Raw genomic sequence first — 27,570 nt, 5'->3', positions numbered from 1 at the left:
TGGACGCATTGGGACTTCGAGCTACAAAATATCCATGTTCGTACACATTTCAATGGCTGCAAGATGGCGTGTTATGCGATGTGGTGCAGAGATATGTAAGTTTGCTACCGAACAGAGAGATCGATTTTGTTTATACTCCTTGTGATATTTGTCCGGATTCGAGGACGAATCCTTTTAAAGAGCGGGAGAATGATACGATCAGCACAAGCTCCAAGACAAATAAGTGGAAGAAGAGAAAGCGAGTGAGATTAATGGAGCCGTTCGTGTTAGGATTGAAGAATAAAGGCTTAAATCAGGACTTTGAAGAGTCCGTGGTTTGGAATTGGAAGAAAAGAAAGAGAAGAAGTCGTTGGACAAGTCGAATTCCATGCATCCGAGATTCTCGCCTATTCTGGCAGGGTTTACCATTCGAGTTATAACTCTCGCATCTGAAGTTCATTTAAGCTGATTCAAAATGATTCGGAAAGCTAACTGAAAGATCTACAACTTTCATGTTTTGAGCGAAGAGATATTCGAAGTGGAACAGTGTCGAAATTGAGCTTTAATTGCATGCACGTGCACAGCCCAATGTCGCGAGTTAAGAAGGGTGATCGAGAAGTCGACTTGAAGATCAAGTTATCTTATTTAATTATGCACGTTTTTAATTTAGGTTTTATTATGTTTTTATTATTTTAGAGTCTTTTATGGTTAGGATTTGCTTATTTATTTATTTCCTTATTATAGTTTAGGTAGGAGTCCTTTTCCTTGTGAAAAAAGAGTCTTTTTAGACCTTATAAATAGGTTGCCACTTTGGCTGATTTAATAAACGAATTTTGATGATTTAATTGAGAATATTCTCTTTGGTTCTTTAAGAACTCTTCGAACATTTCGGTGGATTCCGTTTGTTCACCCCGACTTATCAATCGATCTTCCGCAATCGATTGTGGCGTCCTCACATACCAAGGTTCTTGCCTCTTTATAGGCAACGGGTCGCGGTTCCACCACCCTTTGATTCCTTCTTTGGACGGTCCGGGGTTTGATATCCGAAGTATTGATATCGGGTCTCGTCACATGGTTGGCGTGGTTCGTATCATTTGGTACTCAGAGCCATCTTCCTAAGAAGGTTTCGCCTATCCTTTATCTTTATTTTTTAGTCAGTCTTTGTTTTTGTGTCTTTATTTTGTTTTTCGATTTTTTGTGTCTATTGTTGTTGAGTCTTTCTAGTCTTTCGTTTGTTTATTAGAGTCCATAAACCAAAAAAAAAAAAATCGAAATTTATTTTTTGTTTGGAGTTTCTTTGAGTCTAAGTTAGGTTTTGTCTAGAGTCCAGAAAAAAAAATCGAAAAAAAAGGGAAAAAAAAAACGAAAGAACGAGTGAGTTTTGTTATTCGTTAATCTCGTGAACTCTATTAAGTTTCTTTCTTGTGGCGTCAACATTATAACTTTGGTTCGTGGTTCTATATAGCCATTGGGTCAAGTTGGTTGTTCCATACTTTCGGTTTGCGTTTCTATATAAACGTTAGGTCGGAGTGCTTACAAGGAAAATTTGATCTTGTTTATTGGATGGGGAATTTCATTATTAATTGTTCAAAAAAAAATAGAGAAGTTCCAAATGGCAGCGAAGAACTTTCTGCTTCATGGATTCGCTTTCAATAGTATACGCTCATTCCAAGGAATCGAATTCGAGGACGAATTCTTTTAAAGAGAGGGAGTATGATATGATCCTAACTAGCTCCAACACGAAGAATTGGAAGAAAAGAAAGAGGGAATTCGTTGGCCAAATCGAATTCTATTTCATACGAGTTTCTCGCCTATCTCTAGCAGTTTTACCATTTGGGTCATAACTCTCTCATAAGACGTCTTATTTGGGTGATTCGAATTTCTACGCAAAGCCAACTTCAAGATCTAAAACTTTTCTGCTTTGATTTGAGATAGATTTGGAGTGGAATAGGACAGAAATCGAGCTTGAAGTCAAGACACGTGCACAGCCAAATGTGTACTCGGGTTATGAAGAATGTTCGTGTCGTCGACTTGATATTTGGAGTTTAGATTTTATTAAATTACGTTTTTATATTAGGTTTAATATATTTATATTATTCTAGAGTTAGTTATGGCTAGGATTTTCTTATTTATTAGTTTCCTTATTATAGATTAGGTAAGAGTCCGTTTCCTTGTGAAAAATGAGTCTTTTTAGATCTTATAAATATGTAGCCAATTTGGCTGATTTGATGGGACGAATTTTAATGATTTAAATGGAGTTTATTCTCTTTGGTTCTTTAAGAACTGTTCGAACATTTCGGTGGATTCCGTTTGTTCACCCCGACTTATCAATCGATCTTTCACAATCGATTGTGGCGTCTTCACATACCAAGGTTCTTGCCTCCTTATAGGCAACGGGTCGCGGTTCCACCCTTTGATTCCTTCTTTGGACGGTCCAGGATTTGATATCCGAAGTATTGATATCGGGTCTCGTCACGATGTTGGCGTGGTTCATATCACTTGCGTCCTCCTGTTGCTGGTGGAAAAGGACCGACCAAGTCAACTCCCCATTGAGCGAAAGGTATGGGACTGTCAATCGGTTGCATCAATGCTGCGGGGAGATGAAGGATGTTAGCGTGTTCTTGGCAAGGCTTGCATCCCCGCACTAGTTTTTTCGCATCTTCATGCATGGTAGGCCAATAGTAACCTTGTCTCCATATTTTGAGAGCTAAGTTTCTTCCACTTAAATGATTACCACAAATGCCTTCATGTACTTCCCGAAGCACATAGTCTGCTGCTGATGGGTTAAGGCATCTAAGATAGGGGAAGGAGAAACCTCGCTTGTAGAGATCTTCACCTATCATTAGGAAACGAGCCGCCCTTACCTTCATTTTCTTCGCTTGGGTGATGTCAGTCGGAAGTTCCCCGCTTTTGAGATAGTTTATAATGGGGGTGATCCAACAGGGTTCGCTCTCTTCAGCGCAATTCACTCCGTCGGTGGAGACTATTTCTGGTTGGGAAGCCGTGAGGAGGGTGATTTTCCGGCTTCCAATGCTTGCCATGGAACTACCAAGTCTAGCCAACTTGTCTGCATCAATATTGTTGGCTCGTGGTACTTGCTTTATCTCGTAGCTATCCAATTTTGAGAGGAGGGTAAGTGCAAGAGCAAGGTACTTTGCCATGGATTCTTCTTTGGCTTCATAGTTCCCAAGGACTTGGTTGACCACTAACTGGGAATCATTGTGTACTATGAGTTTGCGAGCTCCAGCTGCTAAAGCGAGGCGGATACCAGCGATCAAAGCTTCATATTCGGCTTCGTTATTGGAGGCTTTGAAATCAAACCGTTGAGCATACTCGAATTCATCGCCATCTGGGCTTGTTAATACAATACCCGCGCCTCCTCCTGTAGCGGTAGATGATCCATTGACATTGATGGCCCAAGTGGGTATGGAGGTGCTCTCCTCCGATGTAGTCATCTCTACTACAAAGTCTGCTAGGATTTGAGCTTTGATGGCTGGGCGTGGTTTGAACTCAACCCCATATTCACTTAGCTCTATAGCCCATTTAGCTAATCGTCCGGAAGTCTCAGGACTTCTCAATATTTGTTTAAGGGGATAGTTGGTGAGAACTATCACCTGGTGCGACTGGAAGTACGGACGTAACTTTCTGGCTGCATTGATGAGGGCGAGAACAAGTTTCTCCATATTGGTGTAACGGTGCTTTGGGCCTTGGAGAGCTCGGCTTATGTAATAAATCGGTTGGTGACCTTTTTCACCATCCCGAATGAGCACTGCGCTAATGGCATCAGCAGAAATAGCCAAATATAGGAAGAGAGTATCTCCTGGCAGGGGCTTCGTTAGTAGAGGTGGGGAAGTGAGATACGCTTTCAATTCTGTGAAAGCTCTTTGGCAGTCTTCATTCCACTCAAACTTTTTCCCACCTCTTAGTATCTTGAAGAAAGGAAGACCCTTATCAGCTGATCGGGATATAAATCGGTTTAGGGCTGCCAAACAACCGTTAAGTTGTTGGACCTTCTTAATCGAAGTGGGAGGGGCCATGGAGGTGATAGCTTCAATCTTTGCTGGGTTGGCTTCAATTCCCCGCCGTGATATCATGTATCCTAAGAATTTTCCGCATCGAACTCCGAACGAACATTTTAGAGGATTGAGCTTCATCTTGTATTTACGTAAGATGGAGAAGCATTGACTTAAATCAGTTAGGTGATCCGCGACTTTAATACTCTTGACGAGCATGTCATCAATGTATACTTCCATGTTCTTACCAATCAAGTCCACGAACATCGTGTTTACCAGGCGTTGGTAAGTAGCTTCTGCATTCTTTAGACCGAACGGCATGACTCGATAGCAGTAGATGCCTTGGTCTGTAATAAAACTAGCTCTCTCTTGGTCTTCTGGGGCGAGCAATATTTGATTGTATCCTTGATAGGCATCGAGGAAGCTGAGAAGTTCGCACCCTGAGGTTGAGTCTATGAGCTGGTCGATCCTTGGTAAGGGAAATGGATCCTTCGGGCATGCCTTGTTGAGGTCGGTGAAGTCTACACATAGCCTCCACTTGCCTCCGGGTTTAGGCACTAGTACCACATTTCATAACCACTCGGGATACTGAACCGATCTAATGTATTAAAATTCGAAAATTCTCTAAAATAAAGTCCTAAGGCAGCTATTTATACTAAAAAACTGAAAACCCTAATTAAAATAAGAAAATACTAAAAATTACCAAAAACGGCAAAAACGAGTTAGAGTCTGATTCTAGTAGATCTCGTAATTTTGGGAACAACCCAATTTACGGAATCCTAATCCGATTTTTCTATGATTTGATATTAATTTTCTAAAACTTACCTAAAATAGCAAAAACGAACTTTTGGGAGTCTAAACGACCTTGGATTGCTGAAATTTGACGTGATTCATGAGCTTTGCTCATGAGTTTTGTTCCTTACGCCGTTTTACTTGAGATAGAGTTCATTTCATACTCAACTACGATTTAAGTTCGTCGAAAACCCTTATTTTCCCATAATTTCTTTCGATATTTCCACCAATGCCCATTAATAACTCTTCTCCGAATTAAATAGTTATTTTGCAACACGAATCCAATTTGACGTTCCTTATCAATAGGCCTGTATCTAAGAGCTTTGCCACTTCCTCTTTGATATGTTTGTTGCGCTCAGGACCGAAAGTCCTTTTACGTTGCTTGACCGGTTTCAATCTTTTGTCTACGTTTAGCCAAGCAATGCTACTTTGGGAGGAATTCCCGTCAGATCTTGAGCTTTCCAAGCAAAAACGTCCCCATTGTGTCTAAGGAAGTTAACTAGTTGATTCTCCACTTCTTGATCTAGATCAGAGCCGATACAAGGAATCTTAGAATTATCTCCGGGTATGAGTTCTACTGATTTTAGCTCTTCAACTGCGGCTAGCTTGGCGGTGTCGTCGGGTACGCTGATTAGGATTTCTTTATCAGCTTCGATGACTGCATTGACCCATTTTCGCTTGTCTTGTCTCGGGGTGTCGTCTCCTTTCCCTAAAGGATTAGGTCTCTTAGATGGCTCACGTAGAGCTCTTGCATAACATTCTCGAGCGAGACCCCTATCTCCTAGTACCTCTCCCATTCCATAAGGAGTGGCGAATTTCCACTTTTGGTGGTAAGATGAAGGCACAGACTTGAATGTATGGATCGCTGGCCTTCCTAGGATGATGTTATAAGGGGATGGTTTGTCGACGATAAGGAATTTTATCATTTTCGTAACTCGACAAGGATTTTCCCCTAAGGAGATGGGTAACTCTACTTCCCCCATGGATAAAACACCCTCTCCCGTGAATCCTTTCAGTGGTGTAGTGATGGGGCTGAACCGGGCGTTATCTATGCCCAGCTGCTTGAATGTGTGGAGATACATAATGTCGGCCGAGCTCCCACCGTCCACTAGTATCTTCTTGACTTAGAAGTTGGCCACCGTTGCTGTTATCACCAACGGATCGACATGATCTTCATCTGGACCTTCAAGGTCTGAGGAGTTGAAGACTATGCCATGATCAGGTCTTCGTATTTGATAGATAGATGCGGATGGAGAAGCATGTTCTTGATTCATATGTGCTGATCGAGCGAGGGTGCGTCTCGCATTTTCTGAGTCGCCACCTGCTAGTCCTCCGGAAATAAAGGAGATGATTCCTCGAGTGGGTTGGTTATCATTGGTATCCGCGCCGATGACCCCCATCCTCTCATCGTTGCTGTTGATCTCGATTGTTATCTCGTTGTGGAAGATCATCAGGACGCTTATTTCGAGGCTTATCAATGTATTCGCTTAAGTGACCTTGCTTGATCACTCAATCGCCAATTTGAGTTGCGCACATTCCTCGGTAGTATGCCCTTTATCTTTGTGGAATCGATAATAGCGATCCGATCTTTCTCGTTTCGCATTGGGCTGCATTGGGCGTGGAGGCTCTGCCAGACCTTTTTGTTCAATCACATGAAGTATTTCAGTGAGACGAGTGTTGAGTGGAGTGAATCGATTATAAGTTTAAGATGATTGGCCTTGAGGTGGGGGTGGAGGACGTCGATCATCTCGTCTCCTAATATCCGGGCGGTCATCTTCTCTCTTCCTCTTGGGAGGAGCATTGGCAGAAGCTTCTTCTTTGCGTATGTATTTTTCAGCCCGATTTAACAACTCATCTAAGTTGCCAGGAGGTCTTCCTGCGATAGATTCTTTGAACGTACCCGACTTTAGGTTTTGCTGCATAATTCCTGAGAGCATATCTTGTCCTACACTGGGAACTTCATGAACAGCTTCCACAAAACGTCTGATGTAGTTGCGGAGTGTTTCATTGTCTCTCTGTACGATAGAGAAGAGATGTGCTGGAGTTTTAGCATATTGCCTTTTGATGGCGAATTGGTTGGTGAAACGCAATGATAACTGAGCGAAAGTGTCAATTGATCCTGTGGGCAGAGCATTGAACCAATTCATGGCTCTCTTGGAAAGAGTGGTGCGGAACATCTTGCACATTGTTGTATCTGTTGGGCCATATAAGTCTGCCATAGCGTGGAACTTCTCTATGTGTTCCTGCGGGTTAGTAGTACCTTCGAACTGAGGTAAGCCTGATACTTTCACTCCTTGAGGCAATACCTCGTTGAGGATGTTTAGGGTGAAAGGACTGCGCCTTGTTGGGACTGGAGCTCTTCCGTCAATTGGGTTGTTCAATCTGGGGAACTGGTTTTGGCGAGATACTCTACTATTTATCTCGTCTTCCCCTTCATTAAAGATATGAGCTCTTCGTCGAGACGCATCATCCCGTTGGAGTGAATGGTGGCGTTGATGTCTGGGTTGTGGCTCCCTGTGATTGGTAGATAGCTGCATCCGGGATCGTGGATCTGAGGTGGATGAGGATACACTTATCCGATCGTCATTGTTCTGGGCTAGTTGTTGTACCCTGGGTGGCATTGCGGGTGGAGCACTAGCTGGGATCGCGGGGGGAGCGCTTGCTGCCATCGTGGCAATGTATTGCGTCACCGCATCAGTGGCGGCGCGAGTGGAAGCTTCTGTTATCATTCGCTGGAGTGCCTCCTCGGTTATTTGATCTCCCAGCTTCAACCCTCCAGGTGATTTATTTCTTACATCATCATTTTGGCGCCGTCTGTGGGAATGCAAACCAGATCACGTAGCCAGCAAGATCCTCCTGAGTCCACTCGGAGAGAGAATGACACAGCTAACAACCTCCCAGTTCCAGGAGGCTCTGGCTTGCCACCTCCTCCACGTGCTCCGGATCCACCACGCGAGGTTCAGGTGATTCCCCATCGGGACCCACCACTCGCCGACTCTCCACTTCGGGCTCCGTGCCTGGCTTCACCACCACACATAGATCGCGCAGCTCCACTTCGCGCGGAGCCGAGCCGCGCGGCTCCTCTCACATCTTCGAGCCGCGCGGCTTCGTCTACTGGTTCTGCAGCAATTTCTCCGGATAAACCTAATCGCGTGCAATCGGTACGCGCGATTTTTTTCTCCGGTGCAATATTTTTACCAGAACTCGACCCAATTACCTTCCCTATGGTCCCAAAGGTCATCTCGCTCTCTACAATCGACTTTCGCAGGATAATTTTCAACTATTTCGCCTTCCCCGCTTGGGACATATAAATTATTCTATCTGATGATCTTCTCACCCCAGAGAATATATTATTTTCTACAACGGAGTATATGGAGCAAAATATATTACGGAGATATATAAAATAAAAAATAATATTACTCACCCATATTTATTCGACGTGGTTCTTGATACTCCTCTCTACTGATTTCACAGGGAATTACCTACTCCTACGCACAAATTTATATTTAAAGCACTTTAAATATGAATCCGCTCACCGATTGGGCAACAAAAGAATAATAAAATTTTATTATTATCCTCACGTCAACGACACAAACAAGAAGATCGAAATACAATTCTACTCTCGACACGATCCGACACCTCTCTCCAATTCGCTCCCACATCGATTCGAGAGTGGGGGGCTTAATGATACTAATTGGGCCAACCCAATGGGCCTACAATTTCTTTATCTAATGGGCCACGAACCCAATATTTAAGACCACTATCACCGAGACCCAATCACCTTCAAGTAAGGTTTGGGCCCGACAATCTCAAATAAGCTATAAATAAAGGTTTGAACTCAATCCTTAAGGTACGCCCTATTATCCAAATAATACTAGGGGTCATGTTCTCCCAACTATTTCTACTATCCGCACATTTGACTTGAGCTTCGGAGGGGTTTTCGCCGGATCAACCCCCGGCCTAGTTCACGTGTTCTTTGTTCGCAGGTATCTCAGGGCCATCTAGCACGTGAGCAGTGACCCACTTTGCTTTCCCAGCGCCCTCAATCTCAACTATCTAAGGTGATATATTTTTAGCATCATCAATATATAAAACATTAAAAGAGCAACAAGGTACACGGAGACAATAGCACAGACAATGAGAGTGGCATATTCATAAATCAAAAGATAAGACCAAATTCTAGTTTCAAAACTCCCACATCGACAAAAAAATTATACAAGAATTGATATTTATATTTTTAGACAACCAATTATGTACGCCGAGCTCAGTAATGCGAGCTTGTGGCCCAAATGGGGGCAATAAGTTGGCTGGACATTGGGCCTGACCGGCTAGCTGGGTCACATGCGGCTCTTATCTGGTTTGCCTGTTCCAAGTGGAGAGCTGAGCCGTATGGCTCGAGCGTAGGCTCGGGCTGACCGGCTCCTAAAGAAGAGGGCACCGCGTCAGGCTGGCTTCACAGAGCAGCGATTACTTCCCTCTCTCTACAGTGGGAGGATTACAAGCCGGTGCTTTCTGGGCCTATTAAAGCTAGCTGGGCTTGCCTAATTGAACAATCAATTTTTTGGTTCGAGAGGGTTATAGTAATCATAATTAGTTAACAAATTACACGTCTAACAAAATCAAAACCTCAATGTTCTTCCCAAATCAAAACTTCTTCGGATCATTTTTTTTTTTCCAGACTAGTTCATCCTTAATTTAGGATTTCTTCGCTTTGCTTTGTGGCTCCCCGTGGCTTTATGGGCCTATTAAAGCTAGCTGGGCTTGCCTAATTGAACAATCAATTTTTTGGTTCGAGAGGGTTATAGTAATCATAATTAGTTAACAAATTACACGTCTAACAAAATCAAAACCTCAATGTTCTTCCCAAATCAAAACTTCTTCGGATCATTTTTTTTTCCAGACTAGTTCATCCTTAATTTAGGATTTCTTCGCTTTGCTTCGTGGCTCCCTGTGGCTTTCTGGGCCTATTAAAGCTACCTAGGCTTGCCTAATTGAACAATCAATTTTTTGGTTCGAGAAGGTTGTACTTCTCGAACCTACAATGTAAAAAAGTTAAAAATTAAAGTCGGACCGGAATCAACTTTTTGGTCCGAGAGGGTTGTACTTCTCGGACCTACGATGTAAAAAAGTTAAAAATTAAAGTACAAACCCGAACCCAGTAAAAACATAGTGTACACCATCGTACACACATCGTACTCTATATAAATTACTTCATTATCTTTATAACTCAAATCAGTAAATTGAAATATCCATTGAAAAAAAATTATAGTAATCATAATTAGTTAACAAATTACACGTCTAACAAAATCAAAACCTCAATGTTCTTCCCAAACCAAAACTTCTTCGGATCAATTTTTTTTTCCCAGACTAGTTCATCCTTAATTTAGGATTTCTTCGCTTTAAATATTTTTCGATGGCCACTAATCCAAAACCCATGTCAATTTCCACCAAAATCCCAAATTATAACATCCTTTGCTACTCCACAACTCCATTCTTCATACCCTTCAAAACCCCATCTAAAAAGTAACGAAAATTTGTGGGTTTTGATTTTGTAGGAGTAGGTTTTATTGGGAAGGAGTATTTGAAGAGGTAGGTTTTATTGGGAAAGAGTATTTGCAGAGGTGGGAGAGAGCAGATGTGTGATTGTTCTAAAGTTCGAAATTGTTTTCTGATTGAGGTTTTGAATTTTGTGTTTCTCGTGGTGAAATGGTTGCATCTTATACACACACGCACACTCCTCATTTATGGTCTTGAATAATGTATATTATTTGAGGAATTGCAGTGTTCCTCGATTGTTAGCATCCTATTTTTCCGAGGAATTGCACTTGGTGTATCGGCAACTTCCCAAACCATTATACTACACATTAAAGGCACCGAGGAGCTGAAAAAATATGGTTATCTTTTTAAAATCCTTGATGGGCGTATAGTCATAGTAAATTTAGTGGAAGGTCTTAAACAATGCAAATAAAGATTTGAATTGGGCCGGTCTCATCCGAACAACTCCAAATGAAGGAATCAGAAAGTAGAAGAATACAGAACATGCATATATAGGTGGATCTTTGGTTTTTCTTCAGGTACAAATTAATCAAGATTTAATCAAGGATATACAGTACAATAATTTCATTTGGGACACTCGTTTCATAGAGATAATAATTTTTTTTTGTCATTTAGAGGTGTTCTTCTTTGCGATCGTACGCCCACCCGGTTCACATAATGTTTTCAATTTTGCATTTGAAAGGACTTTCATAACGTTTTAAACGAACAAAGGATTAATTCGTTGATTGATGATATATACACAAAAATGTTCCATAATGGAATGCCATGGTAGCTTATTTAAAATATTTTTCTACCTGTTGAATGTATTATTGAAAAAAAATATTTACGCTTCGTGTTCGAACTTTTATATAGGAATGCTACTTTGCTTTGAATTAAATCTCCACGCTGAACCCCGTGGATGAGATAAGAGTGAGAAACGAAGATATTGATACAAATGAGAATGGAGTGAACGACATACATGATGTGAGGGGTGAACTCTACATGATGTGAGGGGTGAAGAGTTCAGGGATTTTAATGTTGATTTAAATGTGTTAGGTAATGATCGGGTACATGGAGATTCACCCAGTGATCGAGAAAAATCGATGAACAACCAAGGTGAAACAGGGGTATTGAAAGAGGATATGGTATGTGTTGAGTGTAGATTTTGCACTCAATACGTTTACTTTACGTGGATCTTTTGTTTAAATTTAATTAGATTTCTTGTGTTTTATAGGTGAAAAAAGAGAATTAAGTGTCCATGAAGGAAAAATGATCAAAAAGAAAGAAAAAGTTGCAAATAAGGAAATAAATTAAATTGGAAGAAGGAATCTCGCCACAGCTTTGGCAGTGTCCACCATTTCGAGAATATCTCTCTCATTAGAACTCTGAATTAGCTGATTTTGGCGGCATCGGAAAGCTAATTTCAAGGGCTACAATTCTTGTTTCACGCAACATTCCAAAATTCGGACTCAAACATGGCAAATATCGAAGAACAAATCATGATGGGGGAAAGTGGCGAAAATTGATTCCTATTAGGTTTCCACAACTTTCTTATCAAGAAAAGCCTATAAAAGCAACAAGCCTCTACACCAGAAGCACGAAATTTTACACCACAAAACGCGAAGAACGAAGATCAACGAATACTCAAGCATAGTGTTTCGTATTTATTTTATTTATTCTATTTTGTATATCATAAGAATAACGAGTAGTTAAGTTTTTAATCTAGGATTTTGTTGGAACCCTATGTGGTGAATAAAATAAATTTATAAAAACGATTATTAGTGTTTACATGAAACGTGTAACATATGATGAATAGGGAAAGAACCATAATTGATTAGATTTCGATGCCACATTCTTATTGGTCGATTACAAGAGCAGAGGTTTATAAATTTAAGAAATCATCTCTATATTGGTCAGTTACGCATATTATTAAAAATCATGTAAGTGAATCTCTACTTTTGGGAACTTACAAGCATGGCGATATTACTATAGGTTATTTGGATTAATCTGTAATCCAGTTGTGTATAATGGATCGAACCAGAGTATCCAAATATCCTATACAACTTCACATCTACAGGCACTCATCCAAATAACAGAAAAACCGAAAAAAACGAAAAAAATATGTTATGTGGTCCCGAGTTTGTATATGTACAGATTATGTAAATAATCGATTCGATGGTAATAATGGGCGCGTAAAAATGCAATATTCATTCTTTGGGGCACGAATGCTCGAGAAATAATGTATTTGCTTACACGATGGATACATGTTTTCCTTTTTCCAAGTACTATGTTGTTTTATAGTAATGAACTTCCTATAAAATCATGTTGCTCTATCCAGCATTGAATAGGGGTGTAATAGGCCAGTAATGTTCTATTACTTGAGGATTTTTTATTTTATTTTTTCAGAATTTGGAATTTTTGTAAAGAATAGATTTTTTGCTCACCATTGAATGTATTAAATATTTTTATCCTCAGTTTTTAACAACTCCCAAACTATTAGAGGACCCTTCTTTATTTTCTTGTTAAAAAAAATATGAAACAGAGCAATAATATGAAACAGAGTTCCAGACCAATTGATATGTATTGGAAACTGAGAAAATTTCATTCTCTTTTTATATATATGGGACTTGGTAGTGATAAACTTGTGTTCCCAGTTACTAAATTCATATGCCAAGCAATTGACAAAAAAATTAGTCACAAGGTTCAAACTCAAGTATCGAACTACCGAAAAAAAAAAAAAAAAGAAAAGTTAACGGCAAAACCATTTAAATATCTTAAATGGCAAGGTAGTCAGACTTGAAATTAAAATCTTAATACAAAATTTAAATTTAAGTGTCGAACTACCACAAAACAATTTTATTCAAATATAGGAAAACGACATGTTTTAAATACTTAGACATAGATGACATTGGGCCAAAGATGATAAACTACAACATAAATGATTGTGGAATCGATATAACCAAGAAAATATAAACCAAGAATTTAAATCCGATACTTATCAAATTACAAAGTTGGGTCTTTAAAAATCCTCCTCCTGGTTGACGGCCTCACTCTGGCGTTTGTGGTGCCTCAAATCTCAGACGATGAATCTTGTTGTTGAAATCTCACTCTGCCCGAAGAAAAGATCTCGAGAGATGACCAATCGTCGGCCGGAAGAAAAGACGGCCGGTGAGAGATGAATAAGGTTTTCAGAACACATAGAAAGATGATAATTTTTTGTACTCGATGATTATAAGAATTTAATCGTAAAGTATGTTATTATTTTATTATAATTATTCATCTCATTAAATTTTAGTTATTAATTATTAGATAATATTTATGTTTTATATTTAAGGGTTTTAATGTAATTTTACTTACAAGGTAGGTATTGTACACTTTTTCATTGGCTTCATACTAATCTTATTATGTGGCGTAATTCTATTGGCTGGTTATGGTCCGAGAAGTACAACCCTCTCAGACCTTAAACAACCCCACAAAGGTTTCCAGTATAATAAAATATAAACTAATATATTCCCGAAAATTAAAGATTACCTCACCCTTAATTACATGATTACTATTTTTTATATTTTTTTACAAACAAAGAATATCCTAATTGTATTAGTAATCATGTGTTATCTAATTAAAGAAAATATTATCGTGAGAAGTGAGAACATATAAATATTTTTGAATGAATTTTAAATTGGATTTTATCTTATATATAAAAGGAAGATATTTTGACCTATAACCCTATATATAGCCCTAGGGACAATATTGGCATTTCACATTTTGTCAGTTTTATTTTTAATGTTACCTCCCACTACACGAATATTCCAGTATCTGACCCACTACTCAAGTCGCTTTTTTTTTATTTTTCTTTGTTTGAACAATTTTGGTAGCCTAAGTGTTTTCCAGTAACACAGGAGTCGGTTTTTCTGATTGGGTGGGTGGTTTTACTATGATATATTAACTAATACACAACTTCTTAATTCACACGATAACATCACGATCATTTTAGATGGAAGAAGCCGCTCCATCCATCGACAATATATTCTCCTTTTTTTTCCTTCTCTCGTCTACCTCCTGTCGATAATTTCGAGCATGAAGTTTGTAGGTTACAGTTTTATTTAAGAAATGAACGATATATGAGTTTTTTCCTGGTCGATTTATTTCAGTTTCGCTGTGGTGGATGACTTTGAGGGTCCATTTTCCCTTGGGTTGTTTTGCATTCCTTAATTAGTGTTTTTGACACATTCATTCATACGAATTCTGATTATATTTAGCTTTCTACGCTTTTTTTAATGAATATTTTTTCTGCTTCTTTTATACATGTCCTGGTCATTTTTTTTCCTTTTCCCCCTCTTGGGTTGTTTTCCTCCGGAAAAACTAACTCTGCACAATCCGACTAGATAAACCGCTGGCATTTCCATCATACCCACGTTCCTAGGCTATTTAAGGGGGGAAAGCACGCACACACAAAGATGGCAGAACTTTGTTTAAGAATATGGCAAGATGAGAAGTTGCATTCAAATCACGAAAGTACTGGAGAAGCTTGCTTACTTTTGATTTTTCAAAATTATTATTTTTACTTATTTACTGATTTTAACAGCATGTGTTGTCAAGGAACTCATCGTGTCAAACTGATAGTATTCATTTATCATATATCGTTGGGATGCTGCCTTAGTCACATTCATATTCCTTCGTAATGGCTTTAAGATCAATACTATGAAAGAAAAATATCTACGTCGGTACAAGACTTAGTTGGCATTTTGACAGATTTTGGTTCAAATGAATACTCTATTTTCATCATGGTTACATGAAGAAGTTCGGTTTTTTTTTCATCGCATAATGTTGAATTTGTTGTTAAAACTGTTGTTTATTATTTTCTTTAAAATAGTTACATCTCACGTGAATTTAAACTACTTTATGTCCAAAAAGTTTGATTTTGGTAAAGATGCAGTAGTTCGATATATAATGTTTCACTTCTTCTTCATTATCATACAAGCTAGGCTTACTGTACAATTTTTTTCATAATGCTACAGTTATCATACAAGGACTTACTGTACAATTCTCAATTTTCTATTTTTCTTCGCCATTAAATTTCAATGTCCGCCGTAGATTTTGAATGACTCTCAAGCAGGTCTTTTCCACAAATTTTGATCGAGCTACTAAGAAATTTGAAACAAAATCGAGGGCAAAAGAAGTAGATTGGAAATGGGCTTTTGGTCCTAACTAAATTAATTTCATTTTTTCTTTCTCTGTTAAAACAAATTTTAGGCGATTTCGCTAAAAATATTCTTTTCTATTATGATCGCTTAATTTCATTCTGAATTGTTTGTGTCTATGCGTATAAGGTGTGGTTTTTGACTTTTGATGTATGGGTTTGCCTCAAAGAAGGCATTGATAAAAGACTTTGCTTCAATGATTTTAAAATATTATTATGTTATTATGATCAATGGATATCTTCCATCAGTCAATTTGAAACAGGTATAGATAATCTTACAATGAACTGTACAAATCATCTTACAATCTGAAATAGGTGTATATATTATAAGCTCTACTATTATGAAATGTGTTATTTGTTTCGTTAACAAAGGCTTATCAAATGTGATATTTTTACTGTAGGACGAATATATATGCTACAGTAACATGTCCCTCATGTTAGTAAATTTATAATACAAGTAAAATAAGGTAATAATACTATATTTTAAAATATCACAGCTAAATATTTTAATATTACCTAATATATGTTCTATGAAAATTTTTATCGTCATGTAGTTAAATAATTACTTTCTTTCCCTTTAAGAATGTGATCCCGTGCCCCATGGGGCACGGTTTCTAGTATATGTAAAAGTTGAATCGTAAGAAAATTTTATATAATATATGTAACTGAAATGCTAAATCACGCACGAAAGTTACCAAATCACGCTCATAACTGAAAGATTTTCTTTTTCTAAAATCTTTTCCAATACAAAAAAACCCTACCTATCCTCTACCACAAAATCAACACAAAATATTCTAAATTAATGGAATATTTTGAGAATATGAGAGAAGGTATTCTAAATTAGGTTTTTCTTTTTTCAATTATTTTTTGATTGGTTGATTATTTTCTTAAATATTAAATACTTGTTAATTAAATATTTAACTAATGTTATTAACATTTTAAAACATTAATGTAAATACTTATTAAATATTGAATAATTTGTTTTAATAATTGATTTATAAAAATAAATTAATAATTATTTAAAAATGTTTTATATGATGATTATGTCAAGACAAATGGATTTTTAATAATTTTGAGGAAATAAAGTGATGAGAGAAGTGGGAGAGAAAATGGTTAGAGAGACAAATATATTAAGATAGTGAGAGAGTTTTTATAATTTGTGTGTGTGATTCAGTAATTTTTAGTGTAGAATTTAGCATGCCGCTGTACGTAATTGTTGGCTTAACCTCACAAGAAATTATATATTTAGTATTTGGTCAAAGGCAATATTATTAGAATTTTCAATAAGTGAATGTGTAATTAGTTTACACCTAATTTTAAACTAAAGAAGGTAGGTACAGTTAATTACATCAATAAGGTCTATCATATTATACAATATATTTATACTTACCGTATACAATATTTTTTTTAATAATACTTACCATACTCATAAATGATTCGTTTCTATGTATATATATATATTCCTCTACGAAGTGCAATATATACAAACACACAAAATGGGAAAGGTGGTATGTGTGACAGGAGCTTCTGGTTTCATAGCTTCATGGCTGGTTAAGCTTTTGCTCCACCGCGGTTACACTGTTAAGGCCACCGTTCGTAACCTCAGTTAGTCTCTCTCTCTCTCTCTCTCTCTCTCTCTCTCTCTCTCTCTCTCTCTCTCTCTCTCTCTCTCTCTCTCTCTCTCTCTCTCTCTCTCTCTCTCTCTCTCTCTCTCTCTCTCTCTCGGATAATCGATCGAAATTCGACAGGTGATCCAAGTAAGGTTGCACACTTGAAAGCACTAGAAGGAGCTAAAGAAAGACTCGAATTATTCGAAGCAAACCTACTCGAACAAGGATCATTTGATGCTGTGGTCGATGGTTGTGATGGTGTTTTTCACACAGCATCTCCTGTTATAGTTGACAACATTAATGACCCGCAGGTATATATAATATTCCTCTACCTTAATTTAATTTTCCTATTTTTCCCCAAAATATTTAATTCTATGAATTAATGTCAATTTGCATTCATTAATTATAAACGAACAATCAATAATTATATATACAGACGGAACTTATAGAACCAGCAGTGAAAGGAACAATGAATGTACTGAGTTCATGTGTGAAGAAGAAGGGTTCAATCAAACGAGTTGTGTTAACATCTTCAATTGCAGCAGTTATGTATAAAAGGGGCATAACTCAACTATTCAATACTAGCCAAACTACTACAACTACTATAATTGATGAAACTTGGTTTTCTGATCCTTCCTATTGTCAAGAAACTCAGGTTTGATCCTTAATTTCATTTGCATTTTTTCGATTTTCCATGCTCGTTATATATATATATATATATATATATATATATATATATATATATATATATATATATATATATATATATATATATATATGTATGTTTTGCATTTTCTGTGTTTAAAATTGAAATACTATTTAAATTTATTAAGTTGTAAACTCTTATAAATCAATATTTTGTATTTATAAACTTATAAAATAATGAAATACATAATATTTATAAAACCAATAAAATTAGATTTAATTTTTTTCTAAAAATTGCAATTCAGTCTCCTAATTTAATATTTCATTAAGTTTTGGAAAATTGAAAATTATCTATCGCTTTAAGTTTCCGCTAATTTTCAGAAATTCAATTTGGTCCCTTGGTATTAAAAGCTACATGTTTAATTAAGAGTTGGGGCTTTTCTTTTTGCAAAGACCTCCCCCGATAATTTTGTGTTTTCACAACATGTCAAGGCGTAGTCGTCGAGTGTGATGCCTAAAAATAAACATAGAGGGATATCTTCTATTTCAATAAACTCTAATCATATATATATATATATATATATATATATATATATATATATATATATATATATATATATATTGTGTATATTTTCAGAAATGGTATCTTCTTTCGAAAACATTAGCGGAGGAAGCTGCATGCAATTTTGCTAAAGAAAATGGTATGGACTTGTTAGTTATAAATCCTGGCTTCGTCATTGGTCCTCTGCTGCAGCCAACTCTCAATCTCACTTCTCAATTTTTTCTCAACTTCATTAGAGAAGGTATGCATGTTGTATATATAATCTTTATCAACTTTCATTAAATAATTAATTAGCTAATTAAATGGTCACCTCAACCAACAACATACGTGCGCTATTAGTGATGCGCATCGTTTAATATTAATATTTTCAATAATGTACGTTTAACTGTAACCGTGCACGTTTTTTTTTTCCAGGAAATAGCAGTGGAATGCCAGGTGGAATTTTGATGCACGTTGACGTAAGAGACGTTGCATCTGCACATGTACTAGCATTTGAGAATCCTTCAGCTAATGGTCGATATTGCGTCGTCGCAAACGTGTTATATTGTTCTTTAAATTTCTTCCGTGATCTCTATCCAACGCTCAATCTTCCTAAAAGGTACAATTCAATAGAATTTTGTAACTCACGACTTATATTAATTTATAAAGGTTTAACTGTATAGATCTATATTGTTCAATTACAGTTCAGAGAAAAATGATGCTACCGGTACACCACCATTCCAAGTGTCAAATCAGAAGGCAAAATCATTAGGTATTAATTTTATATCTCTGGAGCAAAGTGTGAAGGACACTATTCAAAGTTTCAAGGAAAGAAACTTGGTCACTTTCACCATTTGATGATGATGTTCAAAAATCAAGAATCATGTGTCTTTGTACTATGCTTTGGTTGTTACAATTGCCTACAAGGTTGTACTTTAGTTTTATTATCTACATGACAGTCTATTATTATTTTGTTTTATTTTATAGCAATAAATAATATTGTTATGAATTTTATATTATAAGTTGATAAAGCAAAAAAATGAAATTTTCAATATTTTGATCATCCTGATTCGAGAATTTCCAATTTTGGATCGGAACAAATTTTTCCATTCGATTTTCGAATTTTCAATAAATTTGTGGGATTAGAATTATTTTTCCGCTTCCAGAAAAAATAGCTTTTTTCCTTTTTGAAAATGTTAATTCTGACAAGATCCGTCCAATTTACACTTCTAGTTAAACGTAATTAATTATGAAAACTACCCTTAAAATTTGATGTGTAAATTACAAATTTTTATAATAAAAATTATAATTTGAATAGTCCAGATGATTACTGATTTTCCTAGCCACTCTAACAAATACTCTATTTTCTTCAATAGACAATTTTTTAAGATCAATCTTATATGAAATCATTTAAAGCATTTCTCCCAAATTGTCCCATCAAATTTAAATCGTTATATATATATAAATGTAGTACATGTGTGTTTGTGTGTGTATGTATGGTTTATTCATACAAAAAGCTATATAACAACATAGGGGTGAAAGACGGATGGATAATACAGATATTGAACATGTCATTTCTAGTTATTTTGACAATCTTCCAGACTACGTTCCCAGAGGAGAGTGTCGTGAATGAGGTCTTGCACAGATCGAGTCAAGGGTTTCCGATGAGGCAGCTCAGATGTTTTCCCTCCCTTTTTCAACAGATGAGGTAATCCGAGCTATTTCCCAAATGTCACCCTTTAATCTCCTGGACCGGATGGTCTTCCTATACATTTTTACACAAAATATTGGCATATTCTTGGGGCTGATGTGATTAACTGTGTATTGAATTTTCTGAATAATCATAAGCTCCCTTCATCCCTTAATTTTACTTTCATTGTCCTTATTCCAAAGGTTAAGAACCCATAAAAAATAACTGAGTATCGACCAATTAGTTTGTGTAATATTATTTGGCTCTAAGGTTATTGCTAATCGGATTAAACTCGTTCTCAATGAAGTTATCTCCCAAACCCAGCCTTTGTCCCAAAATATTTGATCACCGATAATGTCCTTGTAGCCTATGAGATTAACCATTATATTAAATCTAATACTAAGAGGCGTTACAAATTATATGGCAATTAAATTGGACATAAGTAAGGCGTACGATCGAATTGAATGGTGCTTCGTAAAGAATGTTCTTTCTCGATTAGGTTTTCCTCATGCTTTGATTGAGTTAATCATGTTGTGTATTTATTCTATCTCGTACTCTTTCCTTTTTAACGGTTCTCAATTTGGTTCTATCAATGAAATAATTTATGGTCCCGAATTCGTTTAATACAGAGGTGTTATCTTAAGTGTTATGACACTTGAACAAACATGCAGCGGAAATATAAAGATAAAAGAACAATACTCAGAATTAAAAATGTTCACAAGTAAAGACTTGTGAACTTGCCCTTTACAGGACGGAAAAATATATTAAAATCAGTATTCCAAGAATACAAACAGAAGAGGTGCGAAAACTTCTTCCTTATGAATGAATCTTTTTCAAGATCATTCTTACAATCAAATCTAGATACTAAAAGAAAAATATTAAAAATTCTAGATTTCAAAGATGTACTCGTGAGGAGTACGTAAAGAACTTATGAATGAATCACTATCTTGATCATTCTTACAACCAAGTCTAGAAACATATATACTAAACAATCTAGACTACAAAGAATGTACTTATGAGAAGTACGTAAAGAATGTACTCATAAGGAGTACGTAAAGATTGTACTCATGAGGAGTACAAACGACCAATTCTAAAACCACTCTAAAACACTCATGTATTCTTTTCAGCTCTCGGTTTTTTATTTCGTAGAATCGATAATCTTCCTTGAGTATTGAATTCGGTATTTATAAGCATTCCAAGCATCCACTACTCAGCTCATGATCTGCAAGAAAACCAACCACAAGAGCACTCAAGAACATGGGTTAGTGGGTTAGTTAGGAAGTTAGAATAAAATCCACAATTAAATCCACTAAGCACTACTTAGCCCACTAAGCACTATACTTAACCCACTAAGCACTATACTTAACCCACTAAGCACTACTTATTCCATAACTAAAATTTAGTTTAAAAAATAAGAAAGTTAAAAACACAATGTGGAAATAATCCACGTGTTTCAAACTCCCCCTTTTTAACTTTCTGATCAAAACTAAATTTTAGCTTAACTCCCCCTGAGTCATTGCTTGAACTCCCCCTGAATATGATAACCAATATAGCAAATAACAATAATAGTGCAATCCTAGCATAAAAGATCAGAGGGAAAATAACAAACTGAACAAAAACAAATATTGTTCATAAAAATAACTTTAGAGCAGAATATCCAAAGTGTCCTCAGTATCAGCTGCTGCTGCTTTCCTCTGCTCCTTCAGCTTCACCCTCATTCTTTTCTTCTTCTTCAGCTTCACCCTCATTTTTTTTCTTCTTCTTCATTAACTCCATGTTCTCTGTCTCTGGCATCCAAATGATGAGAAGTCCCTGCTTCAACTTCATGACTAGCTTTTTCTCCCCCTTTTTGATCAGAAAGAGTTTTTTGGAGCATTTCCACCATGGACTGGTGATAGGTAATCTGAGCTAGAGAGTGAGTAAGCTGTTGTAACAAGAGATCTCTAGGAACAGAAACAAGATTGTCAGGGGTGTTGTCAACATGAGGAGCAACACCTTCAGTACCAAGATTATTTTGACCTGATTCAGTTGAGAGAAAATTATCTCCATTCCAGGGAAGATCTTGGACATGAGTAGCTTTGAGAAAATTTTGAGAAACAGTTATCATGCCAAGTGGAGTGTGAAGATATTATGATTAATCTTGGCCCAAATTTTGAGAAAACAGAATGGAGTAGATGAGAGAAGGATACGAAAGATGAGTGGAGGATGAAATTTTCTGGGCAAGATGACCTAAATTTTTAAAGAAAGTTTGCCAAAATCAACTTGTAATCCCATCCCCAATTTGTACATGAGTACTGCATGAGGTTTAGTAACCACAGAGACATTTTTGGATGGAATCCAATTCATCACTGTGAGTCTGAACAAGACAGAATAAAATGCAGTGATTTGAGAAACTTTGAATTTTCTGGGGTGAGCAGGTCAACATTTTAAACGATTGCCAGAAAGAGTCTTACAAACCTCAGTAAAATCACCATAATTATCCTCATCAATCACAGTAGGAGTTTGTAAATGAGAGTTGATAATTTTGGGAAAAAAAAATGAAATTTCACACAAAAACTTTGCCAAAGTTTGGAGAATTTTTTAAAAAAGAGGTTTGTAACAGAGGGATCATAAGAACAGGCAATCTCAACTAGACTAAGGATTTTTCTTTTGATCACGAAAATCAGTAATCCTATGTCTATTAAACTCATCCTTGGAAATTTTCTTCTCCTCAATGAATTGGCAATTCATGATTTGAGGACTCAAATTTGAATCAGATTCAAAATAAAAGGTTGTACTGAAAGCATTGTTTACCTCAAAAGGAGTTGACAGATCATTCCCATCCAATTTCAGCTCTTCTTCCTCAGAAGATTCCTCTTCTTCTGAGTCTTCAAGTTCATCTGGGATGTATGCTGGCTCAGGTGATGCAACACGTGGGGCAGCATTTTCCTTCATCTGAGAGAATTCCTCAGACGAGTCACTGTCTGACTCTGAGGGTGGCAATTTTTTGCGAAATGAGACAAGGAGAACTTCCCAGCTATCATCATTTTTCTCTTCTTCTTCAGCCTGGGAAGGTGATGCATCCACTTGAACAGCTGCCTCTGCCAGAGTTTCCAGTGGATCTTCATGTGGAGCAGAGAGTGTTTCTTCAGTGGTGGTGAAATCCTGGGCATCAACAGTGGGAATGTCTACATGCTCAGCAGAAGACATCCCAAAAAAATCAGGCATTTCCTCATCCTGGTAGGGAGCAGCATCCTCAGCAGCATTCTGAAGGGCATTGTCTGAGACACTAGGTGCGGCAGCATTTTCAGGAACATCTGCAGCAACATCTTCGGAAACAGGATGTTTGAGAAGAGGCTGCTGCCATGTTAGGCTGAAGTGTCTCCCCCTGAGTTGATGCTGGTGGAGTTGAGTCGTTGGAGGATGACTCAGTAAATCTTGAGGAGAGAGCTTGGGCTTCTGGTTCTGCAAAGGTTGGATCTCCTTCTTCATCATCGGTTTCTTCATCAACCAAATGAAGGCCTCTTGGTGAGTTTGGCCTAACTGGAGTACGACTACCTCTGCCGCCTCTTCTTCCACCTCTGCCGCCTCTGCTGGGAGAATTTTCTTCCCTCCGGCGTTGTGACCCAGTAGTATTCAGATCTGGGAAAGGATTTATGCGCTTGGACCGGCGAGTTGGAAACCTTCCGGCAGTGGAAGAAGGACCCACGTACTCGAAGTTGTCTGGGTCAATCGGATTCAGCTCGTCTCCGGGCTCAATAAAGCTGATCGGCATAGCTTCAAGGTTGACAGGATGAACGATGATGGCTAGATTATGGTCTGCTGGTTCAGGTGCTGCAGCATCGTTGTGGACATCACCAACGGCGGCTGGAAGAGGATTTCTAGGAGGAGATGCCATGATACAGTAGATAAAAATTGCTTCTTGTGCTTTTGATTTTTGAGTGTGAATTTTCGAAAAAGAAGCACGAAATTTATAAGCCCTAATTTGCAGAAAAAAATTGAAGTGGAGAAGATGAAGAAGTGGGGTGCGTTTTTCTTGGAGAAAGTGTGATTAAGGAGAATAAAACTTTCTTTGGCAGTTTAAGGCAAAACGTGACACATGGCACAATAAGGAGTGGACTTAGTGGAAAATGAAAGACTAACGCATGTACCCATGACCCATATAAATAGGGATAATTCAATAAAAAATAAAATGAAATTAGTAGCACTCACGAAATTTTCACAAAAATAAGAAACACATTTATTAATAATTAATAGTGTGAGAAAATAAATTGGCTAACAGGCATAGATATAAATATATATATATAATATTATTATTTTTTTTTTTTTTTTTTAAACTCTTATTTTCAAGTCAAACAATTCACATGGAACATGATCAAGTGTTCAGTTTGAAGGTTCCTCAGGTACTAAGATATGACTATCAAAATAGAGGAGTTTGACTTATGTGAGTGGAATTATTTTCCAAATGTTTACATGAAGCATGATCACGTTTCAAGGTGAAAGACTTCCAGTTACTTATTTAGAAAAATAATTCATCACAGTGAAGTCATTATTTAAAGAAGCTAAGCTTCAATAAATTATGTTGCAGCTTAAGATATTTGATGAGGTGCTGCAACATTTTTCAGGACATGTTTATTGAGTACACATCCCGAGAGATTTTCTGAGTTTAGAAAACCTCTCATAATCTAATGCCTTTGTAAAGATATCAGCCAGCTGATCTTCTGTAGGAATGTACTTTAAGCACACTATATTTTTCTCAACTATATCACGAATAAAATGATGTTTAATATCTATGTGTTTAGTTCGTGAGTGTTGAACATGATTTTTTGAAATGTCAATAGCACTTGAATTATCACAATATATGGTCAGGGTGTCACTGGTTAACCCATAATCCCCCAACATTTGTTTCATCCAAATTAGTTGACCACAACATCCTCCAGCAGCTACATATTCTGATTCAGCTGTTGAAAGTAATACACAATTTTGTTTTCTACTAAACCAAGAAACCAAATTATTCCCCAAAAAGAAACATGCACCTGAAGTGCTTTTTCTGTCACTAATATCCCCAGCCCAATCAGAATCACTAAAGCCTATCAAATTTGTATTAGTGCCTTTGAAAAACTGAATCCCTAAGTCTACTGTACCTGCAACATACCTAATAATCCTCTTCACAGCTTTAAGATGAGTGACTTTGGGATTAGCTTGATACCTGGCACACACACAAACACTAAACATAATGTCAGGCCTGCTTGCTGTTAGATACAGAAGGCTTCCAATCATGCTTCTGTATAGAGTGCTGTCAACATCTTCAGCAACATCATCCTTGGACTGTTTTTGACTTGAACCCATTGGAGTTTTCATGTGCTTGGCTAACTCCAACTCAAACCTTTTGACAAGATTTTGAGCATACTTCTTTTGATTTACAAAGATTCCTTCACCTGTCTGTTTGATCTGGAGTCCTATGAAGTAATTCAACTCTCCTACCATGCTCATTTCAAAAGTGTGAGACATAGAATCTACAAAAGACTGTAAGAGGTTAGCACAAGTAGAACTAAAAACAATATCATCAACATATATCTGTACAATAATGATATGGTTATTTGTTCTTCTAACAAATAGAGTTCTGTCTGCTTCTCCTCTAATAAATTGTATTTCAAGTAAGAAGTCAGTGAGTCTTTGATACCAAGCTCTAGGAGCCTGTTTAAGACCATACAAAGCCTTCTTAAGCTTGAACACATGATCAGGTTTGGCAGAATCTTCAAAACCCTTGGGTTGTTCTACATATGCTTCCTCATTCAGAACCCCATTCAGAAATGCACTTTTGATATCCATCTGATACAGTTTGATTTTAAGAAAGCAGGCTATAGCAAGAAGTAACCTAATAGATTCAATTCTAGCTACTGGAGCAAAGGTTTCATCAAAATCTATACCTTCAGTCTGAGTATAACCTTGTGCTACTAACCTAGCCTTATTTCTAACAACTGTACCTTTTTCATCAGTTTTGTTTTTGAAGATCCACTTAGTTCCTGTCACATTTATACGACTTGGTCTGGGAACTAAGTACCAAACATCATTCCTGATGAACTGATTCAGCTCTTCATGCATTGCACTAATCCAAAACTCACCTTCAGTGCTTCTGCAATATTCCTTGGTTCTACTGAAGATACAAAACAAGTAGTTCCTGTTAGTGCACATTCAGAAGATAAATTTGCAAATCTTACCATATCTCTGCAATTCACTCTCTCTTTTCTTCTGGTCCTTATTCCATCAAAGATATCTCCCACAACTTGAGTAGAGGGGTGATTCTTCTGGATTCTCCTTGATGGTTCATTTCTGCAGACATCATGAATTAGCTGCACTTCAGCTTCTGTGCTCTCTGTAGGCTGTATTGAGTCAGGTGTGGTAACACTTGGTTCAACACCCTCTTCTCTTGAGACTGGACTGTCTATATCTGGAGCATCTGTGGCAGTAGTGTCTCCTCTGGGTGTTTCTCCTTCAGCAATCAGGTCATCAACTTTATCTTCAGCTGTTTTACTGCGGAGATCAGCAAAATCATCAAATACCACATTTACAGATTCAATAATGGTTCCAGTTCTTAAGTTATATACTCTATATGCATGACTGTTGTTAGAGTATCCCACAAATAAACTCAAATCATTTTTTGAATCAAATTTAGCTAGATGATCTCTATCATTTAGGACATAGCAAACACATCCAAACACATGCATGTATTCTAGATCAGATTTTTCTCTTAAAAAATACACCAAAGTATACCTTGAAAAATTATCAACACATACAAAGACATATTTTTTACCACCTAGACTTTCTACCTCTATAGGACCCATAAGGTCCATATGTACAAGTTCAAAACACATAGTGGTACCAACGTGTTGCAGCACTTTGTGTGGTACTCTGGTTTGCTTTCCCTTCTGGCACATTCCACATATAGGAATATCCTTGATCTTGAGGTCTGGTACTCCTCTTATGGCATTGTATTTATTGAGCAGCTTCAGATTTTTGAAGTTTGTGTGTCCTAGCTTCTGGTGCCATAGCTCTACTTCACTTACTCTTGAGCTCTTGCAAGATATGGTGTCACCAGTTTGATAGCAATTATCCATTGATCTGGAACCTTTAGCTCCTCCTCCATAGGTTACACGTCCTCCATTAAGTGTGTGGTAGTTTGATAGAAATTCCTTTGTTCCAGTCATGTGCCTAGAGCATCCACTATCAAAGTACCATGAACCTGAAATGTTAGCATTTAAAGAGGTGTATACTGCTTTGCACAAAAGTTTACCTTTGGGAGTCCATATTTTACACTCCCTTTTGGTACATTCTACCTTTTTCTTTGAAGTGTTCCCTGGAGTGATGTGCCTTATTTTGTACAACATCTTGTCACTGCTGAGTTTTTCACAAAATGGACGAATATGTCCTGGTGAGAAACAGTAATGACAAATGTATCCCCTTGTTCTGGATTCTGAAGTGGTGACAGTGAGATTCCTGGATTCCTCGTCATTTGAACCCTTCTCTTTGACAAAGACAATTTCTTTCTTCTTTACTGGCTTGTGTTTCTTCACTAGTTTCTTGAA

The 27,570-nt window shown here is 37.1% G+C and overlaps 2 protein-coding genes and 1 non-coding gene across 3 annotated transcripts; 2 read left to right on the top strand and 1 right to left on the bottom strand.

Annotated features, from left to right (window-relative positions):
• Nucleotides 1-2,474: 2,474 nt before the first annotated feature.
• Nucleotides 2,475-5,866, bottom strand: LOC105961531 (uncharacterized). The gene is made up of 2 exons (XM_088815198.1): nucleotides 5,200-5,866; nucleotides 2,475-4,549 (listed from the first exon to the last, which is right to left on the bottom strand). The coding sequence occupies exons 1-2, from the start codon at nucleotides 5,864-5,866 to the stop codon at nucleotides 2,475-2,477; spliced, it is 2,742 nt and encodes a 913-aa protein (XP_088671324.1).
• A 3,175-nt stretch (nucleotides 5,867-9,041) lies between these two features.
• Nucleotides 9,042-9,345, top strand: LOC148771724 (signal recognition particle RNA). Its single transcript, XR_016030598.1, has one exon.
• Nucleotides 9,346-17,000: 7,655 nt separating this feature from the next.
• Nucleotides 17,001-19,342, top strand: LOC105961532 (phenylacetaldehyde reductase). Its single transcript, XM_088816039.1, has 6 exons — nucleotides 17,001-17,124; nucleotides 17,268-17,440; nucleotides 17,566-17,784; nucleotides 18,412-18,577; nucleotides 18,751-18,934; nucleotides 19,020-19,342. Exons 1-6 carry the CDS (start codon nucleotides 17,016-17,018, stop codon nucleotides 19,171-19,173), a joined length of 1,005 nt encoding a protein of 334 aa, XP_088672165.1. The 5' UTR covers nucleotides 17,001-17,015; the 3' UTR covers nucleotides 19,174-19,342.
• The last annotated feature ends 8,228 nt before the right edge of the window (nucleotides 19,343-27,570 follow it).

Source organism: Erythranthe guttata, chromosome 3 (assembly GCF_056151865.1).
Source record: "Erythranthe guttata isolate IM_541 chromosome 3, IM_541, whole genome shotgun sequence".
Lineage (NCBI taxonomy): Eukaryota > Viridiplantae > Streptophyta > Magnoliopsida > Lamiales > Phrymaceae > Erythranthe > Erythranthe guttata.
This window is presented reverse-complemented; position numbering and strand designations above follow the sequence as displayed.